This window comes from Balaenoptera musculus, chromosome 8 (genome assembly GCF_009873245.2).
Source record: "Balaenoptera musculus isolate JJ_BM4_2016_0621 chromosome 8, mBalMus1.pri.v3, whole genome shotgun sequence".
In the NCBI taxonomy this organism is placed as follows: Eukaryota; Metazoa; Chordata; class Mammalia; order Artiodactyla; family Balaenopteridae; genus Balaenoptera; species Balaenoptera musculus.
Window position 1 is genome coordinate 53,852,440 of NC_045792.1, and position 21,795 is coordinate 53,874,234.

The 21,795-nt window shown below is 39.9% G+C and overlaps 1 protein-coding gene across 6 annotated transcripts in view; it reads left to right on the forward strand.

Annotated features, from left to right (window-relative positions):
• LOC118898862 (serine/threonine-protein kinase PAK 1) overlaps window positions 1–21,795 on the forward strand; it is a 152,115-nt gene that overhangs the window by 122,265 nt on the left and 8,055 nt on the right. For all 6 annotated transcript variants that reach the window (XM_036859570.1, XM_036859572.1, XM_036859576.1 and 3 more), the window contains 5 exons: window positions 771–819; window positions 5,935–6,047; window positions 16,069–16,186; window positions 19,794–19,893; window positions 20,935–21,131. In XM_036859570.1, the coding sequence (XP_036715465.1) occupies window positions 771–819; window positions 5,935–6,047; window positions 16,069–16,186; window positions 19,794–19,893; window positions 20,935–21,131 (577 nt within the window). The remainder of the gene's footprint in view (window positions 1–770; window positions 820–5,934; window positions 6,048–16,068; window positions 16,187–19,793; window positions 19,894–20,934; window positions 21,132–21,795) is intronic.

Here is a 21,795-nt window from a genome sequence, read left to right on the forward strand (position 1 = left end):
GGCATATTGGCCCTTTAAGAATGGTATATCTGGTGGGATAGGGGAGAATGGGGACAGGAATATAGACATCAGCTTTATGACAGAAGATGTCTAGAAGTAGGATGATCAGGCAATGGGGAAATAACTGCCAATGCAAAGAATCCCATCCTTATTTGATTGTCCATATCTTATGATGTCAACTTCCTGACATGTAGCTAGGATCCTAACTAAAGAGTTGTAGTTGGGAAGCTGGTGACCATAATTTCTGTCTTCCAGGCAAACTTACAAGTGACTTTTCCCCCGAATTGACCTGACTTCCCTGGGAAGCATAAACACAGAGCTTGCCTAGAATACATTTTTGCAGTACATAGAATTTTAAGTTTCTTTCAATCGCATCATATAAATCTGACATACTGACATATAAGGTTACAAATATTGTTGCATATCACTCATCTACAAACACACAGGGTTCATGGTTATAGGCATAAAGTGTGGTTTTTAGTCATTTAGAATGGACATGATTACTTTCCTAGCATTATTCCTAGTATTTCTCTGCCTTTCTTCCTCCGTCCCTCCTTTCTTCCCTCACTTCCTGATGGCCACTAGAGCGTATATTCTCTTTACTACTACATACTGCCTCTCATGAGAGTGGAGTGGGAGAGGCAATGGGGAGGATTATTTTTGCTTCTATTTTTATTAACACTTGCATTGCCAGATGTGTGTAGAGCTTCACTTGACAAATGTCACTTCATCTAACACCTGTTTTTTTCTTTCCCCCACCTGTTGTTCAGTGCTTCAGGCACTGTGTACACTGCAATGGATGTGGCCACAGGACAGGAGGTAAGTATCCACCACCAACTACTACTCCTTCAGTTCCACTGTTTCTTTTTCCTTTTTGTTAAGTTTTTGCCCTTCTTAGCTCAATAGGGACACTTCTGGTTTCTCAGTATTGCAGACTAGAACTCCTTAACATGATGAGATTTACAGATTCTGGAAAAAGTCACTGTGGCTACAGTGTAGAGAAGAGATTCGGGGAGATAAGAGTGGAGCAATGAGTCAGGAGGTTACTGTGTAATTCCATGTGAGAGATGATGGTCTGGACCAAGGTGGTAGCATAGTATGAATGGGGAGAAGTGGATGAATTTGAGAGGTACTTAAGTAGATATGACAGAATTTGGTGAATGTGAGGATGGCTCACAAGTGAGTGGTACTAGTCAAGGAGAAAGAACAAAGGAGGAGGTACAGATTTGAGGAAGTTAGATGTCGCCTGAGAGACTTTCTTATGAAACTGCCTGGTGGACAATTATTTTTATAAGTCTGGTGCTTGGGAGAGAAATCTGATATAGAAGAGATTTAAACATATGTCTCTTGCCTCCCAATCTAGTGGTCCTTCCATTACTCTGTGCCCAGGATTCCAGTAGACATTGAAGTCCTCATTTGGAGGCACCTCTTTGTCTCTCACATTTCATAAGCTGGGAAAGCTCTGATCTTATTGCTAAGGCCTGATACCTAAGATCTTATTTTCAGCAGAAGGAAGCCATGAAGGGAATCTAGAATGCTTGAAGTTTCTTTGCATTGTACTCTTTGGTTGCAGAGCAGGAATGTTGGAAGGTGGGTTATATATGGGAGTTGCCTGGGGAAGATCTTAGTTCAAAAGACTAATGGGGCTCAGAGCTTAAGAGAGGCACCTCCTGTTCCAGTGAAAACAGAGTTGGGCTCTCCTGAGGGAGGCTACTAGGACCTGCTTGTATATGTTTGGTGGTTGAAACCCCATGGTGTACTGGAGAAGTCATGGTTAATAGGGAAAGCACGTACCTCGCTGTGCTCTTGTGAGGCTTTTACAAGTGTCTGAGCCAAATAGTGAGGCTCCATCAAGGGTAAGTCAACTTAAAAAAAACCCAAACATTATTATGTTTGAAGATTTATTAATTGTTATTTGATGTGAGAATCCAATAACCTAGATGTTTACCTTTACTTACTTATAAAACCTTGGGCAAGTCATTTGACCTCCTGAGCCTGAATTTTATTTATTTATAAAATGTGCATGATAACATATACCTCACAAAATGTGAATGAGTTGAGTGAAATAATGTGTGTGAAAATATACCATAAACCAAGAATTACATATATATTAATTTTTATTTGTATGTATTTATTTATTCTACAGAATGTTTACTGAACATTTGCTCTATGCTACACTTTGTGCTAAGAACTATGTGAAAGATTCAGGCATTAAAATCGTATATATAAATGTAAGAAACCATACTTTCTATTGTGTACATATAAAACTCTTATAATGCTGACAGGAACCTGTGATAAAATAATGGTAAAGAAGGAAGGATGGTATCATTCTGCTGATTTTAAATATGCTGTATTGGAGGTAGAGATAGAAAAAAGGAGGTTCTATTAAATATTAATATTAATATTAAAAAGAACCCTATGAGGTAGGTAATATTATTTCCTTTTTACTGGTGAGGAATTTGAGACTCAGGAGTTTAAGTAACTTGTGCAGGGTTGTGCTAATAGCAGTTAGCAAGGGCTGGGTTAGAATCTTTTGATTCTAAAATTTTAACTTGTGCTTTCTGGGCTGCAAGGCCGCAGCAGAGCCAAGGTTAGGCACCGTGGCCGCTTGTCGTGTTTTTGGCCTCTGGGGCCTCACAGCCCTTGATGGGAGGCAGGCTGGTGCTGGCCGGTTCCTGGAAGGCCTGGAGGCTCCATGTGTGAGCAGCTGGCCACGGGAAACAAACTTGACTTCACTATGTGCCTGCCTTGTGGTTACAAAACTATGAATGGAAGGGAGTCCATTAGGGTGGCTAATGCAGTGTAGCCAGGAAGGCCTCATTTCCTCCCCCAGGGAGTGTAAATCTTTAGTGGAGCTAGCGAGATACTCTTTGTTTGTGAGCGAGTGCTTATTGGGGGTTATCCAGCTGAGAAGAGGAGAGCTATTGTCTGTCATATGTAAGAAGATTAGCATATTAGTGCTGGAAATCTTCCAGTTACAGATCCAGCAATTAATTTTCAAACCCATTTTTTAGAGGGAATGTGTGTAATAGAAAGAGTAGACTGGAAGAGGCTTTGAAGTCGTATGAACCTGAAGGCATTGATTATGACCTTGGGCAACTTTCTTGTAAGTCTTAGTCTTCATTTTCTTCCCTGAAAATGAAGATAATGATTCTTGCTTGACAGGGTTGTTGTTAGGTTTTACAGAGATAATGTCAGTAGAGCACCTAACACAGCACTGGCACAGAGTAGGCATTCAGTAAACAGTAGTGGTGGGAGGGTGGTTTGTTTTTGCTGTCATTCCTGCTGATAACGTTGTCACTCTTGCTGCTCTGTGCCAATTACTCGTCAAATGCAGTTATGACAATGATTAGCATTTTCATTGTTGTCTTACTGTATTATTTACATTTCTTATGTATGAGTAACACATTGACCACTGTTTCATTTAGTTCTCAAAACAATCCTGTGAGGAAGGGATTCAGGGTTGGGATTATTATCCTCAGTACTGATAAAGGGACCGAGGCTCAGAGAGCTTGTGACTGGTCAAGGTTAGTAAGTGACAGACTCAGCCCCAGAGCTTAGGCCCTCAGGGTTCAAGTCCAGTTATTTTTCTGTTATAGAAGTGCCATCTGCTGGCCTGAATAGGAGGGATCTGATTAGGTGAAGGGCATTTAGCCTAGCCCATAGTTAAGGACTACTGTAAAGAATTCCTGGTGTCCTGCCACCCCCTCTGTCATCCGTGGCCTGCCTCTTTTTTCCCTTGCTGCTGCCAGCAGTGACCTCTGTGAGGTTCATAAGCACTGTCCCATCTTCCAGGATGGCCTGAGGAACTGCAAAGGCTCCAGATCTTAGTATGTTTGTAAGGGCTTGCAATCTTAATGTAATGTGTCTTTAGATCAATGTGTTCCTCTTTAGACATTAGAAAAAGGTAAACATCAGCTGTTATAGCAAGCTGCAGCCAGACCAGAAGCCTAACCTGATAGGAGACTCCACTCCAAAGCAATTTTTTCTCACTTGGGGCAGGGAATGGAGGTGATCAAAATGTTTTAAAAAATCATTTCTATTCTTACTGATGAACTGGCTCATGGGAGAAGATTGTCCATACTTGATTGAAGAAATAATAGAATTTGGAGTTTTCCCATACAAGTTGAATTATTCATCCTCTACACTTCTTGCTGATTCTGGAAAGACTAATTTTAGTTGTTCTGTTAGGTGTTCATGTTCTTGGCTGTTATTTCTAGGGAATAAACATTTAGGAAATAATTTAAGGTCTACTCCTATGGGATAGAGCAGCCTATTGCTAATGCTCTTTGTGGTTTAAAAACAAAGTATTTATCAACCCACTGAATTCTGTCTTTTCCTCTTCATTTCTGAAAAGATTTGTTGAGCACCCACTGTGTGTCAGGCCCTGTGCTTGGCACCAGGGATTCTGAGCTTTCAAATGAGCTCTCAAGCTTCTCGAGAGACACACCCTAACTAATCATCATACAATTCAGTATGTGCTGAGTTCCACAAGAGAGGTATAAGTATAATCTTATGGGGCTTTAAAGAAGGCAAAAAGCCTATCTGGTTTGGAGAATGAGGTTTCTTTTGGTCTGATACAAAGTATAAGAAGGTTTGGAACATGTAAAAACAGTGGAGCAAGATGTTCTAAATGGAGAGAAGCTCAGATTGTAGTATATGAAGGAATACAGTGAGAAAGAAGTAAGATAGGGGTCAGATCATAAGGACTTCGAATGTTGGGCCAAGGAGCATCTCTAGGCAAACAGGAGCCATTTCTGCTTTGAACAGGGGAGAGAGTCACCAAATGTGTACTGTGGGGAAGATTAATCTGGTTGTGTGTGCAGGATAAATGGGCGTCACTTTTGAGATTCTAATCCTGACTTTGCTACTGAATAGCTGTGTAGGCAAGTTACATATCCTCTCTAATCACAATTTCCTTATCTGTCAAAGGGGGTCAATAGTAATATTTAACTCATAACGTGTCTCAGAGGATTAAATGAAATACATTTGAGAATACCCTACATAGTACCCGACAGATAAAAAAGGTCTCAAAAGTGCCTTGGAAACTGATGTGTTCCTTAAATTTGTATTATGTGAAAATTTGTTTATTTCTGTAGACAAAAAGCCTATCAATATCTTTTTCATACATAAACATTAAGGATCCCCTTTTTCTATTCTTTCTTAACCTGGTCAACTCTGATTTATTTTTCCACAACAAGTTCAAAAACTCATCTCCCCTTTATGAAACCTCTGCATTGATAGTGTGAAAGAGTTCTTGGCCCAGTTTTATGTTCCTGTAACACTTTGTAGGGACTTTTCTTATAGCATACCTCTTTTATATTGTGAATTTTAAAAGTATTTTTCTAATATAAGTATTTTATTTAGTAGCAAGTTTGATCTTCACACTTTGGTGCACATGAGAATTGCCTGGAGGGCTTATTAAAGTACAGAGTTTCTGAGGAAAAGGAAGTCCCTATTTACTTGGGCTTGGATTAAGTAGAGATCTAAGAAGGTAGAGAGATGAATGGAAAGATCAGTTTTTAAATTCTTTCACTTCCTCATTTAAATTCTTCATAACTATGTCTTATCCTCACCTCCAGTGACACCAGTACCAATGCCAAGTAATAAATGATCCTTATACTTAGCAAGTGAACTTTTCCATTAAATAGAAAGTTTGTGCAAAAAAACAACCCACAGAATTTCTGATTCAGTAGGTTTATGTGGGGACTGAAAGTTTTTATTTCTAGCACATTCCTAGATAATGTTGATGTTGCTGGTCTGGGGACCTCACACTGAGTACCACTGGTCTCCAGAGATGAACTGTGATTTCCTCAAGGGCTAAGACCATATCTTATTCATTTCTATCTCCTTAGTGTTTATGTCTGGTACTTAGTAGGTGCTCAGTAAATGCTTAGTGACTCTGGTTGTACATTGAATGTACTCTAATTTCAGGTGGCCATTAAGCAGATGAACCTTCAGCAGCAGCCGAAGAAAGAGCTGATTATTAATGAGATCCTGGTCATGAGGGAAAACAAGAACCCAAATATTGTGAACTACTTGGACAGGTATGGAGTGGTAGTCCTGTCAGAGAGATAGGGTCTTTGGGATGGATGGATGGTAGAGCTCTTAGGGGAGAAGGCAACACTAGCACTCAGAACTGCCTCCATTTAAGATTCGTCTATGATGCTTGGCTCTCTGCCAATGACCCTGCATGTTGGTGGACACCTCTGATTGCTGTACAGTCTTCTGGGTTAGGCTGAACCCTACCACCCTGTAGCTTCTCACAGCTGGTCCTGATACTGTTTGTTCTACCCCAGGGAACGCCTTCAGCCCATCTGCCTGAGTCAAACATGTAGGTCTTTAAATCATTCTGCATCTCAAATCTTTCCTTATCCTGCTTACCCTGCTGAATAACTTCTAGTTTGTCTGCATTCTCTTAAAATGTGGCATTCAGTAGTTTCGTTTGAGATATCACTGGTACGGAGACATTGGGACCCCTCCTTTGTTCTAAACTCTACAGAACTTGATTTGATTTTTTTTTTTTTTAAGAGTTCTGTTTCATTGTTGACCCCTGGTAAGTTTGTAGTCAATTCAAATCTCTGATCCTTGTTTGTTGGAAGATTTTTAATCACAGTCTCGTGTTCAGTGCTTGTGATTGGTCTGTTTTTTTTTGTTTGTTTGTTTCGTTTTTGTTTTTTTAGTTATTAAGCTTTTAATACATGCTTAGCACCAAGAAAAATGCAATGAGATAGAAGGAAGCATATGGTACACATTCTCCAGTACTTTGAAATCTACTGAACTATACAAGATGGTACATAATTGAGTGCTGAATTCTGCAGATCAAACTAAGAATTCTGCATGTAGTTTAAAAATGAAACGACCCTCACAACTCCTGTGGAAGAAAAGTAAAGTATCCATCATGTCATGAAAGATCATAAAATTGGTCACTGATTTTATTGTATCAGATGGAGACTTTAAAATGTGTGACATAAAGAGTAGAATAACATGAGTCAGTAATAAACATGCCTGTAGATTTTAGGCTTCCATTAAACATAATCGGACAAGGGAAGCTGCTTTAAGGCTAAATAATGTTCTCTTTTTGCTTCCTCTTCTGCCGCTGGATTATTCTTAGCCCTCTGGTCTATTGTGATTTGCTAAGAATTCTCTTGTACTGCTACTATTGCTCATTAATCCATGTTTGGAATCCCTTCACCCTCTTCTCGATTTCTCCTTTCTTGCCTTTTTGCCTCATTTCATTATTTGCCAACATAGTGAAACAGCTTCATTAAGATAAAGACACTTAGAGGGACTAATTTAACTTTCTGCCTATGATGGCCACTGACTAAGTCACTTGCCACTTAAGGGAAAACCCAAGTTTTGTCTTTAAGCTGACTGAAAATATCCACTGAATTCCTGGCCTTGAGATTCTTTTCCTATTCACTTGCTCATGATTTTTCTTTTTCTTTTTTTTTTTTTAATCAGTCATCAATTTTATACACATCAGTCTATACATGTCAATCCCAATCGCCCAATACAGCACACCACCATCCCCACCCCACCGCGGTTTTCCCCCCTTGGCATCCATACGTTTGTTCTCTACATCTGTGTCTCAACTTTTGGCCCGCAAACCGGTTCGTCTGTACCATTTTTCTAGGTTCCACGTACATGCGTTAATATACGATATTTGTTTTTCTCTTTCTGACTTACTTCACTCTGTATGACAGACTCTAGATCCATCCACGTCTCAACAAATGACTCAATTTCGTTCCTTTTTATGGCTGAGTAATATTCCATTGTATATACGTACCACAACTTATTTATCCATTCATCTGTCGATGGGCATTTAGGTTGCTTCCATGACCTGGCTATTATAAATAGTGCTGCAGTGAACATTGGGGTGCATGTGTCTTTTTGAATTACGGTTTTCGCTGGGTTTATGCCCAGTAGTGGGATTGCTGGGTCATATGGTAATTCTATTTTTAGTTTTTTAAGGAACCTCCATATTGTTCTCCATAGTGGCTGTATCAATTTACATTCCCACCAACAGTGCAAGAGGGTTCCCTTTTCTCCACACCCTCTCCAGCATTTGTTGTTTGTAGATTTTCTGATGATGCCCATTCTAACTGGTGTGAGGTGATGCCTCATTGTAGTTTTGATTTGCATTTCTCTAATAATTAGTGATGTTGAGCATCTTTTCATGTACTTCTTGGCCATCTGTATGTCTTCTTTGGAGAAATGTCTATTTAGGTCTTCTGCCCATTTTTGGATTGGGTTGTTTGTTTCTTTAATATTGAGCTGAATGAGCTGTTTATATATTTTGGAGATTAATCCTTTGTCTGTTGATTCATTTGCAAATATTTTCTCCCATTCTGAGGGTTGTCTTTTCGTCTTGTTTATGGTTTCCTTTGCTGTGCAAAAGCTTTTAAGTTTCATTAGGTCCCATTTGTTTATTTTTGTTTTTATTTCCATTACTCTAGGAGGTGGATCAAAAAAGATCTTGCTGTGATTTATGTCAAAGAGTGTTCTTCCTATGTTTTCCTCTAAGAGTTTTATAGTGTCCGGTCTTACATTTAGGTCTCGAATCCATTTTGAGTTTATTTTTGTGTATGGTGTTAGGGAGTATTCTAATTTCATTGTTTTACATGTAGCTGTCCAGTTTTCCCAGCACCACTTATTGAAGAGACTGTCTTTTCTCCATTGTATATCTTTGCCTCCTTTTTCATAGATTAGTTGACCATAGGTGCATGGGTTTATCTCTGGGCTTTCTATCTTGTTCCATTGATCTATGTTTCTGTTTTTGTGCCAGTACCATATTGTCTTGATTACTGTAGCTTTGTAGTATAGTCTGAAGTCAGGGAATCTGATTCCTCCAGCTCCGTTTTTTTCCCTCAAGACTGCTTTGGCTATTCGGAGTCTTTTGTGTCTCCATACAAATTTTAAGATTTTTTGTTCTAGTTCTATAAAAAATGCCATTGGTAATTTGATAGGGATTGCATTGAATCTGTAGATTGCTTTGGGTAGTATACTCATTTTCACAATGTTGATTCTTCCAATCCAAGAACATGGTATATCTCTCCATCTGTTTGTATCATCTTTAATTTCTTTCATCAGTGTCTTATAGTTTTCTGCATACGGGTCTTTTGTCTCCCTAGGTAGGTTTATTCCTAGGTATTTTATTCCTTTTGTTGCAATGGTAAATGGGAGTGTTTCCATAATTTCCCTTTCAGATTTTTCATCATTAGTGTATAGGAATGCAAGAGATTTCTGTGCATTAATTTTGTATCCTGCAACTTTACCATATTCATTGATTAGCTCTAGTAGTTTTCTGGTGGCATTTTTAGGATTCTCTATGTATAGTATCATGTCATCTGCAAACAGTGACAGTTTTACTTCTTCTTTTCCAATTTGGATTCCTTTTATTTCTTTTTCTTCTCTGATTGCCATGGCTAGGACTTCCAAAACTATGTTGAATAATAGTGGTGAGAGTGGACATCCTTGTCTCGTTCCTGATCTTAGAGGAAATGCTTTCAGTTTTTCACCATTGAGAATGATGTTTGCTGTGGGTTTGTCGTATATGGCCTTTATAATGTTGAGGTAGGTTCCCTCTATGCCCACTTTCTGGAGAGTTTTTATCGTAAACTGGTGTTGAATTTTGTCAAAAGCCTTTTCTGCATCTATTGAGATGATCATATGGTTTTCCTTCTTCAATTTGTTAATATGATGTATCACATTGATTGCGTATATTGAAGAATCCTTGCATCCCTGGGATAAATCCCACTTGATCATGGTGTATGATCCTTTTAATGTGTTGTTGGATTCTGTTTGCTAGTATTTTGTTGAGGATTTTTGCATCTATATTCATCAGCGATATGTCTGTAATTTTCTTTTTTTGTAGTATCTTTGTCTGGTTTTGGTATCAGGGTGATGGTGGCCTCATAGAATGAGTTTAAGAGTGTTCCTTCCTCTGCAATTTTTTGGAAGGGTTTGAGAAGGATGGGTGTTAGCTCTTCTCTAAATGTTTGATAGAATTCACCTGTGAAGCCATCTGGACTTTTGTTTGTTGGAAGGTTTTTAATCACATTTTCAATTTCAGTGCTTGTAATTGGTCTGTTTATATTTTCTATTTCTTCCTGGTTCAGTCTTGGAAGGTTGTGTTTTTCTAAGAATTTGTCCATTTCTTCCAGGTTGTCCATTTTATTGGCATATAGTTGCTTGTAGTAATCTCTCATGATCCTTTGTATTTCTGCACTGTCAGTTGTTACTTTTCCTTTTTCATTTCTAATTCTATTGATTTGAGTCTTCTCCCTTTTTCTCTTGATGAGTCTGGCTAATGGTTTATCAATGTTGTTTATCTTCTCAAAGAAGCAGCTTTTAGTTTTATTGATCTTTGCTATTGTTTCCTTCATTTCTTTTTCATTTATTTATGATCTGATCTTTATGATTTCTTTCCTTCTGCTAGGTTTGGGGTTTTTTTGTTCTTCTTTCTCTAACGGCTTTAGGTGTAAGGTTAGGTTGTTTATTTGAGATGTTTCTTGTTTCTTGAGGTAGGATTGTACTGCTATAAACTTCCCTCTTAGGGGCTTCCCTGGTGGCGCAGTGGTTGAGAATCTGCCTGCCAGTGCAGGGGACACGGGTTCGAGTCCTGGTGTGGGAAAATCCCACATGCCGCGGAGCAACTAGGCCTGTGAGCCGCAATTACTGAGCCTGCGCGTCTGGAGCCTGTGCTCCGCAACAAGAGAGGCCGCGATAATGAGAAGCCCGCGCACCGCGATGAAGAGTGGCCCCCACTTGCCGCAACTAGAGAAAGCCCTCGCACAGAAATGAAGACCCAACACAGCCATGAATAAATAAATAAATAAATAAATAAACGCAAAGTTTAAAAAAAAAAAAACAAAAAACTTCCCTTTTAGAACTGCTTTTGCTGCATCCCCTAGGTTTTGGGTCATCATGTTTTCATTGTCATTTGTTTCTAGGTATTTTTTGATTTCCTCTTTGATTTCTTCAGTGATCTCTTGGTTATTTAGTAGTGTATTGTTTAGCCTCCATGTGCTTGTATTTTTTAGATTTTTTTCTGTAATTGATACCTAGTCTCATAGTGTTGTGGTCAGAAAAGATACTTGATATGATTTCAATTTTCTTAAATTTACCACGGCTTGATTTGTGATCCAAGATATGATCTATCCTGGAGAATGTTCCATGAGCACTTGAGAAAAGCGTGTATTCTGTTCTTTTGGATGGAATGTCCTATAAATATCAATTAAGTACATCTTGTTTAATGTATCATTAAAACTTGTGTTTCCTTATTTATTTTCATTTTGGATGATCTGTCCATTGGTGAAAGTGGGGTGTTAAAGTCCCCTACTATGACTGTCAATTTCCCCTTTTATGGCTGTTAGCATTTGCCTTATATATTGAGGTGCCCCTATGTTGGGTGCATAAATATTTACAATTGCTGTGTCTTCTTCTTGGATTGATCCCTTGATCATTATGTAGTGTCCTTCTTTGTCTCTTGTAATAGTCTTCATTTTAAAGTCATTTTGGGGCTTCCCTGGTGGTGCAGTGGTTGAGAGTCTGCCTGCTAATGCAGGGGACACGGGTTCGAGCCCTGGTCTGGGAAGATCCCACATGCCGCAGAGCAACTAGGCCCATGAGCCACAACTACTGAGCCTGCGCGTCTGAAGCCTGTGCTCCGCAACAAGAGAGGCCACGATAGTGAGAGGCCCGTGTACTGCGATGTAGAGTGGCCCCCGCTTGCCGCAACTAGAGAAAGCCCTCGCACAGAAACGAAGACCCAACACAGCCAAAAATAAATAAATAAATAAATAAATTAATTAATTAATTAATTTAAAAAAATTTTTTAAAAAAAGTCATTTTGTCTGCTATGAGAATTGCTACTCCAGCTTTCTTTTGATTTCCATTTGCATGGAATATCTTTTCCCATCCCCTCACTTTGAGTCTGTATGTGTCCCTAGGTCTGAAGTGGGTCTCTTGTAAACAGCATATGTATGGGTCTTGTTATTGTATCCGTTCAGCCAGCCTATGTCTTTTGGTTGGAGCATTAATCCATTTACATTTAAGGTAATTATCGATATGTATGTTCCTATTACCATTTTAATTGTTTTGGGTTTGTTATTGTAGGTCTTTTCCTTCTCTTGTGTTTCCTGCCTAGAGAAGTTCCTTTAGCATTTGTTGTAAAGCTGGTTTGGTGGTGCTGAATTCTCTTAGATTTTACTTGTCTGCAAAGGTTTTAATTTCTCCGTCGAATCTGAATGAGATCCTTGCTGGTTAGAGTAATCTTGGTTGTACCTTTTTCCCTTTCATCACTTTAAATATGTCCTGCCACTCCCTTCTGGCTTGCAGAGTTTCTGCTGAAAGATCAGCTGTTAACCTTATGGGGATTCCCTTGTATATTATTTGTTGTTTTTCCCTTGCTGCTTTTACTATTTTTCTTTTTGTATTTTATTTTTGATAGTTTGATTAATATGTGTCTTGGCATGTTTCTCCTTGGATTTATCCTGTATGGGACTCTCTGTGCTTCCTGGACTTGATTAACTATTTGCTTTCCCATATTAGGGAAGTTTTCAACTATAATCTCTTCAAATATTTTCTCAGTTCCTTTCTTTTTCTCTTCTTCTTCTGGGACCCCTATAATTCGAATGTTGGTGCGTTTAATGTTGTCCCAGAGCTCTCTGAGACTGTCCTCAATTCTTTTCATTCTTTTTTCTTTATTCTGCTCTGTGATAGTTATTTTCACTATTTTATCTTCCAGGTCAGTTATCCGTTCTTCTGCCTCAGTTATTCTGCTATTGATTCCTTCTAGAGAATTTTTAATTTCATTTATTGTGTTGTTCATCACTGTTTGTTTGCTCTTTAGTTCTTCTAGTCCTTGTTAAACGTTTCTTGTATTTTCTCCATTCTGTTTCCAAGATTTTGGATCATCTTTACTATCATTACTCTGAATTCTTTTTCAGGTAGACTGCCTATTTCCTCTTCATTTGTTTGGTCTCGTGGGCTTTTACCTTGCTCCTTCATCTGCTGTGTGTTTCTCTGTCTTCTCATTTTGCTTAACTTACTGTGTTTGGGGATCTTCTTTTCACAGGCTGCAGGTTGGTAGTTCCCGTTGTTTTTGGTGTCTGCCCCCAGTGGGTATGGTTGGTTCAGTGGGTTGTGTAGGCTTCCTGGTGGAAGAGACTGGTGCCTGTGTTCTGGTGGATGAGACTGGATCTTGTCTTTGTGGTGGGCAGGACCGTGTCTGGTGGTGTGTTTTGGGGTGTCTGTGACCTTATTATGATTTTAGGCAGCCTCTCTGCTAATGGGTAGGGTTGTGTACCTGTCTTGCTAGTTGTTTGGCATAGGGTGTCCAGCACTGTAGCTTGCTGGTCGTTGAGTGGAGCTGTTAGCTTTGAGATGGAGATCTCTGGGAGAGCTTTCGCTGTTTGTTTTTACGTGGAGCTGGGAAGTCTCTGGTGGACGAGTGTCCTGAACTCGGCTCTTCCACCTCGGAGGCACAGGCCTGGCACCCAGCTGGAGCACCAAGACCCTGTCAGCCACACAGCTCAGAAGAAAAGGGAGGAAAAAAAGACAGAAAGAAAGAAAGAAAAAAATAAAATAAAGTTATTAAAATAAAACATTTTAAAAAAGTATTAAAAATTTAAAAATTAAAAAGTAATAAAAGAAAGAAAGAAAGAAGAGAGCAACCAAACCAAAAAACAAATCCACCAATGATTACAAGCGCTAAAAACTGTACTAAAACAAAACAAAACAAAAATACGGACAGACAGAACCCTAGGACAAATGGTAAAAGCAAAGCTATACAGACAAAATCACACAAAGAAGCATACACATACACACTCACAAAAAGAGAAAAAGGAAAAAAAAATGTATATATATATAAAAAAACAAGAAGAGGAAGGGAGCAACCAAATCAATAAACAAATCTACCAATGATAATGAACTCTAAATACAAACTAAGATAAACATGAGACCAGACACAAATTAGATGTAGAAAGCAAACCCCAAGTCTACAGTTGCTCCCAAAGTCCACTGCCTCAATTTTGGGATGATTCGTTGTCTATTCAGGTATTCCAGAGACGCAGGGTACATCAAGCTGATTGTGGAGATTTAATCTGCTGCTCTTGAGGCTGCTGGGAGAAATTTTGCTTTCTCTTCTTTGTTTGCACAGCTCACGGGTTCAGCTTTGGATTTGGCCCCGCCTCTGCATGTAGGTCACCTGAGGGCATCTGTTCCCACCCAGACAGGACAGGGATAAAGTAGCAGCTGATTAGGGGGCTCTGGCTCACTCAGGCTGGGGCGTTGGGAGGGAGTGGTATGGAATGCGGGGCGAGCCTGCGGTGGCAGAGGCCAGTGTGAACGTTGCCACAGCCTGAGGCACGCCATATGTTCTCCCAGGGAAGTTGTCCCTGGATCACGCCACCCTGGCAGTGGCGGGCTGTATAGGCTCCCGGGAGGGGAGGTGTGGATAGTGACCTGTGCTTGCACACAGGCTTCTTGGTGGCTGCAGCAGCAGCCTTAGCATTTCATGCCCGTGTCTGGTGTCTGCACTGATAACCGTGGCTCGCACCCGTCTCTGGAGCTCATTTATGCAGTGCTCTGAATCCCTTCTCCTTGAGCAACCCGAAACAGTGGTCTCTTGCCTGTTAGGCAGGTCCAGACTTTTTCCTGGACTCCCTCCTGGCCAGCTGTGGTGCACTAACACCTTCAGGCTGTGTTCACGCAGCCAACCCCAGTCCCCTCCTTGGGGTCTGACCTCTGAAGCCCGAGCCTCAGCTCCCAGCCCCGACCCGTCCTGGCAGGTGAGCAGACAAGCCTCTCGGGCTGGTGAGTGCTGGTTGGCACTGATCCTCTGTGCAGGAATCTCTCCGCTTTTCCCTCTGCACCCCTGTTGCTGCGCTCTCCTCCATGGCTCCGGAGCTTCTCCCCGCCGCCCCCCTCCCTGCCCCACATCTCCGCCAGTGAAGGGGCTTCCTAGTTTGTGGAAACTTTTCCTCCTTCACAGCTCCCTCCCAGAGGTGCAGGTCCCATCCCTATTCTTTTGTCTCTGTTTTTTCTTTTTTCTTTCGCCTACCCAGGTACGTGGGGAGTTTCTTGCCTTTTGGGAAGTCTGAGGTCTTCTGCCAGCATTCTGTAGGTGTTCTGTAGGCGTTGTTCCACATGTAGATGTATTTCTAATGTATTTGTGGGGAGGAAGGTGATCTCCATGTCTTACTCCTCCACCATCTTGAAGGTCTCTCCTAGGTGACGTTTTTGTTTATCACATAATAGAGCTGAGTGATCCAGTCCCTGAGTGAGACTATCAGTTTTAACTCATGTCAGCCCCATAATCTCTCTAGGGATACAGTACTAATTGGGAACCCTTGGCTTCCAGAAGCAGCTTTGGTTCTACAGCCTTTACTGAATTTATTCCATTCTTAGAATCAGAGACATTCAAAATGGAGATCATTGTCAGCATAATGGCTATGTGTATAAAACTCTACAGCTTTTCAATGGCTCTTATAGTCAATACTTCATTTTGCATTTACAATTATCTTTTATTTTCCTCATTGAATTATTCAGTAAATATTGACATCTACTGTGCCACACTTTCTGGGAATGGAATCTTGAACAAGACCCAGTATGGGTCTCATGGATCTCAAATCTAATAGAATTCTAAAGGAGGTTTAGTGACTTTCCCTAATATTGGTAAGATGGACTCCAAATCCCATCTTTGTCAAATGTTTGGATGCTCTCTGCTTTCATGCAGAGAGGTGTGGGAATCATGCCTAATTTTAGGAAGTACTACTTTGTGTTGTGATAAAATAATTTTATATCTTCAGCCTAGTGATTGTAGTTCTGTCTTTTGGGGCTTCACAGAACAGTGTGCTTTGTTTTCCCCAGGCGAATCCTTAAGAGATGTCAAGTTAGTTATTCTGTCCCACAGATTCTGCTTTTCCTTAGAAAAAAGAACCCTAGACTCTTCCAGAACTGAGGGAAATGCACAGTCACTCTGGTATATGCTTGTCCTTTGAAAGCCACTGCTATGGTCCAGGGTACTCTATTCCTTCTCACCCTTTATCTTTACTCCTACAGTTACCTCGTGGGAGATGAGCTATGGGTTGTCATGGAATATTTGGCTGGAGGTTCTTTGACAGACGTGGTAACAGAAACCTGCATGGATGAAGGCCAGATTGCAGCTGTGTGCCGTGAGGTAAGGCAAGTGGCCAACCAGACTTGAGCAGGACATGGCTTCCATATCCATATATCTCCAAGTTCTGCATCTGATGGAATCTCAGCCTGGGCACTGTAGAGGTGGGAGAAATTAGTTGTACTCTCTCCCATCATCCTCTTTTTATACCTGTTTTTAAAGATTACTATATCTGAAAGTTAGAAAGTTCCAAAATATATATATATACACACATATGTGTGTATATGCATAATCACGCATAATTTCAACCTCTTAAAAATAACTGCATGAACACTTATTTTCCTTTACCTCTTTTATATGGGTATATATTTTAATCATATTTTTATTCTGCTTTCCTACTTTATTCATGTGCTATGAAGGAAATAAAGTAGAGTAAAAAGATGGTGACAGAGGAGGTACTATTTCAGACAGAGTAGTCAGGGAAGGTTTTGCCATATATTTGAATAAAGATCTGAATGGTATGAAAGAGTAAGTCAAGCAAAAATCTAGGGTAAAATACTTCCAGGCAAAAGAAATAGGAAACAAAGCTTAAATAGGTATTCTCCTCTCTCCTCATTGCTACTATATGTCTCAAGTCTGTAAAATGCTTGTGTAAGAAAGGAAAATAAATACCTCTGCAAGGCCTCCATGAAAAGCGTGTCCTCAGGGGATAGCCACATTTTCGTTAGAGCAAGAAGATGAGGGGAGTATTAGAAGAAGTTGAGCATATTGGGTGCTTTGCTGATAAGAGACTGGAACTTTCTGATAGCCTAATAATAGAAAAGTTTGGGAATGAGGGAGAGTAGAAGATTTAAGTGATTAGAAGATTAGGTTCAGAGTTTTATGGGGATCAGTATGCTTGGGTTTTGATGATGCAAGATTTGGAGGCATAGCGATGTAGTTTTATATTAATATTAGGAAAGATAAAGTCATGTGAAATCAATACTGTCCTAGAAAATATGATCACCTTTTCATTAAAAACCCTGGGATTTAGAACACATACACACATAGGTTAATGGAATTAACACAGGCCTGGGAGTCTTAGGAGATCTGATTTCTTTTCTTTGCTGTACCACTAAGGCAGTGTTTCTCAACTTTTGTTTCATTATCTTCCCTCCCCCACCCAGAAGCCTTTTAAGACATGTTTGCCTAATCACATTCCCTTCATGAAATTTGATACCATGGATAAACTGTATATCTGTTTATATACTGGGGACCTTTGGAAAACCACAACCATTGTAATATCTAAGATGTTTTTCAGTCTCCCCAGGGACTGACTTTCACTGGTTGAGATACATGCAGATGTATGCTTGGGGAAATCAATAAGCCTCAAGTGATTTATCTTAGAAATTGCAACATTCACACTGTATATGCCTTAGGGGTACCATATGGATCAAAAAGCATTTGGAGAAACATTTAAATGTTAACTAAATAGGTGGCATTACTATTATCCTTAAGTTCTCATAGAGATAGTTCCCCTTTCTAAAATTACCTTTATTGAGATATAATTCACATACCATATTATTCACCCATTTAAAGTGTATAATTTAATGGGTTTTAGTATATGGAGTTATACAGCCATCACCATAATCAATTTTAGAACATTTTTGACACCCTAAAAAGAAACTCCATATCTATTAGGAGTCACCCCCCCCCCACCCTCTTTCCCAGCCCTCCCAGCCCTATGCAACCACTAATCTATTTTCTGTCTCTATATATTTGCTTGTCCCAGGCATTTCATGTAAATGGAATCATATAATATGTGCATCTGACTGGCTTCTTTTGCTTAGCATAATATTTTGAAGGTTCATCTGTGTTATAGCATATGTCCTTTTAGTAGCAAATAAGATTCTGTTTACTTATCTTTACATCAATTGATGGACATTTGGGTAATTTCCACTGTTTGGCTGTTGTGGATGATGCTGTGAACATTCACGTACAAGTTGTTGGTTGGATGTATGTTTTCATTTCTCTTGGGTATATGCCTAGGAGTGGAACTTCTGGTCATACAGCAACTCTATGTTTAATATTTTAAGGACTGGCCAAAATGTTTTCCACAGGGGCTGTACCATTTTATATTCCCACCAGCAATGCATGAGGGTTCCAATTTCTTGAAATCATCCTTTTTGTTTATAATTTTTAAAAAATTAATTAAGTTTTGGCTGCGTTGGGTCTTCATTGCTGCGCGTGGGCTTTCTCTAGTTGCGGCGAGTGGGGGCTACTCTTCATTGTGGTGCACGGACTTCTCGTTGCGGTGGCTTCTCTTGTTGTGGAGCATGGGCTCTCGGTGCGTGGGCTTCAGTAGTTGTGGCTCGCGGGCTCTAGAGCACAGGCTCAGTAGTTGTGGTGCACAGGCTTTGTTGCTCCGTGGCATCTGGGATCTTCCTGGAGGAGGGATCGAACCCATGTCCCCTGCATTGGCAGGCGGATTCTTAACCACTGCGCCACCAGGGAAGTCCCTGTTCATAATTTTTTACATCCAGAGGCCAAAGTGTCTAGCCTCCTTAGGAAAGCAAGTCATACATTTCCAGGGAAAGGCCGCTTCTGGATATTGGTTTGTTTTTAATTTAGCCATTGATATGTTCTTAGAAAGTGAAGTATTAAGTTGAGAATATTTAAATAGTATTTTCTAATTGGTTTGCATTTTTAGTGTTTTTTAATCACTGGAAGCCCCTAAAATTTTAGCTTTCGGTTATGAACTTAAACTAGTAGATTTAGTAGTAACTCTGAGAGTATCTTTTCTGATCCCCACATTTTACAGATGGGGGATAGCCAGTAGCCCAGAGGGAGTAAGAGATTTGTCTGGAATAATATTGTTGGTCAGAACCATGCATTTTCATTGTTCCATTCAGTCTCTATGTTACTCATTCTGCTTGCTAAGTCTGGGTGTTTTCCAAGGTTCTTTTCTTTCTCCTCTATCTCCTATAGCATTTGCCAGTTCCAACCATTACCATAACTTAAAAAAAAAAAAAAAATCACCTCTTCATGAATGACTTGTAAACATTTATTTCAAGTCCAGCCTCTCTACAGAACTCAAGATTCACATCTGCAGTGGCCTACCAGACATTAGTCTGCAAATGTTTATAGGAATATAAAAACCAGCATACCCCAAACAGTACAAATTTATCTCCTCACCAAAATAAGATTATCCTCCTAAGTTCACTACTTCTAATATCATTTCCGTTTGTCTAGTTTCCCAAATGTGACTCTTATTTGTCACTTTCTTCCAGTTTTTTCATTACGAAATCCTTTCCATTCTTCCTCAGTATTTATTTATTTTTTATTGCCTCGGGTTCTTTGTCAAGGTGCTGATGTTCTGTAAACAACTCTAAAATACTTTGGAGGAACTCCTGTAGTTAAAGAAAACTATTATAAGCTATGTTGTAATACGATATGGTCAAGTATATTATAAGAAAGATATAAGGCAGCACGGAGTGTTAAAAGAATGATTAACTAGGAGACAGGAGACTAGGTTCCAGACCTGCCTCTTCCACTTATTTGGAGTAAGTCCTTTTACTCACTGGGGCCTCACTTTTGTTATCATCAAATGAGCAGGTTGGATTAGTGATTTTCTGTAAGTCTTCATATTATATGTCCTTTCTTTCTCCCTCTGCCCACACCACTTCAATAGTGCCTGCAGGCTTTGGAGTTTCTGCATTCGAGCCAAGTTATTCATAGAGACATCAAGAGTGACAACATCCTGTTGGGAATGGATGGCTCTGTCAAGCTAAGTGAGTAGGAGTGCTAATACTTCTCTTCCCTGTGGGACCCTGTCTCCTCTGGGATGATAATCATATAAGAGTAGCTACAAGACTCACCAGAGAATCTGTATTTCCTTGGATATGCGAGCACTTTATATTACTCGGTACTGTATAGGATGACATTTCTTTTTTTTTTCCACTCATTTATACATTCAGCCAAAAAAATTTACTGAATGCCCACTATGTGCTAGGACCCGTGATGGGCACTGAGGATACTTTTGCCTGTATTTAAGTAGTTCTCAATCTAGTATGGGGAACACAAAATACATAATTAGAAGAAAGAGTTTAGTGTAACTTCTTTCATTCAGTCATTCATTCAGCAAACTTTTATTAAATGTCTGTTGTATGCTGGGCCCTCTGGGAATGAAAAAAATGAGTAAGAAGACATAGTCCTTCTTATTGAAGGCCTCATAATTAAATAAACATATAATTGCAATATAATGGGAATGAACTGCAGGCAGAACATTTTGTTCAAATGTGTAAGGACCAATAGTCCAGACAAACAGGTTGTGTCACAGGTGGATGGGCTGCTTATGGGAAGACTGTTAGCAGTCTCTGTCTTGGGGCACAGGGTGAGGAACTTATTAAAAGCAGGGCCATGCCTAGTTGTAGGTGATTAGGGTTTAAGTCCAGGACTCATGCCCAGGAAATAAAGCAAGGACCTAGTTACCAGATACTGATGTATGGGAATGATTTTCAAGAAGAAAGCAGTACTGGGGCAAGTAATCAAGGTCAATGGGGGCGGCTTGGACTTTAATGCCTAGTGCTTCTGGTTTGAGGAGGGGTAAGGGAGCCAGAGATGATATATGTTATGTTCCTCCTTCAGGGTTGAACAGGAGACAGGCTAAGGGCTGAAGGTGGCAGTTAAGTGATTCTAGCTTTGGAGAGACAAGGGATGCAGTGGCTAGGATGCAGGCAGAGCTTGATACCTAGGGGTAGGCACATAGTCAATACTTACAGAAGGAATACCCTACATATATATCCTTTCTGTCTTGTCTTTTCTTTTTCTAGCTGATTTTGGATTCTGTGCCCAGATCACCCCAGAGCAGAGCAAACGGAGCACTATGGTGGGAACACCGTACTGGATGGCACCAGAGGTTGTGACACGGAAGGCCTATGGGCCTAAGGTTGACATTTGGTCCCTGGGCATCATGGCCATCGAAATGATTGAAGGGGAGCCCCCATACCTTAATGAAAATCCTCTGAGAGTGAGTGTTACTAGGCCCATATCAAGATGTTTGGGCTGTTGGATTTCTCTTTTCTGGATAAAACTAGGCACTGTTGAATTTAAAGTATAAATGCTTAAAGAAAAGGTATATTAGCAGTCATTCATTCATTTATTCAATGATTATTTGAGTTCTTATCATGGGCAAGAAACTGTTCTACTGATAATAAATTAATATATAGTAACAGAAGATAAGAGCTGTGAAAAAAAGCAGAGTAAGTGGCTTAAGAGAGTAAGGGGGGAAGGAGGGAGAAGTGTGCTATTTTAGTCTAGGTAGAGAATGAAGTCTTCTCTTATAAGTTATTTGAGGAGAAATCTGAAGAAAATAAAGTAGTGAGCCATGAGATTAATCTGACGTAAGAGTTTTCCAGGTGTCAAGTATATAAAGAACTTGTTTTGAGAACGTGCTTGATACATCCTAGGGAAAACCAAGGAGGCCAGTGTCCGTGAAGTGAGTGAACAGAGTGGACAAGGTTCTGTGTTAATTTGAAATGTTTATTAAACATCCAGGTGGAGATGCTGAGTAGAATTGGGCATAAGAGTTCAGAGTTCAAGGGTGAGAGGTCAGGACTCTAGATATAAATTTATTAGTAGGTATTATATAGTTGGTTTATTTAAAAATCAGAGCTAGTTGATAATGAGATCAC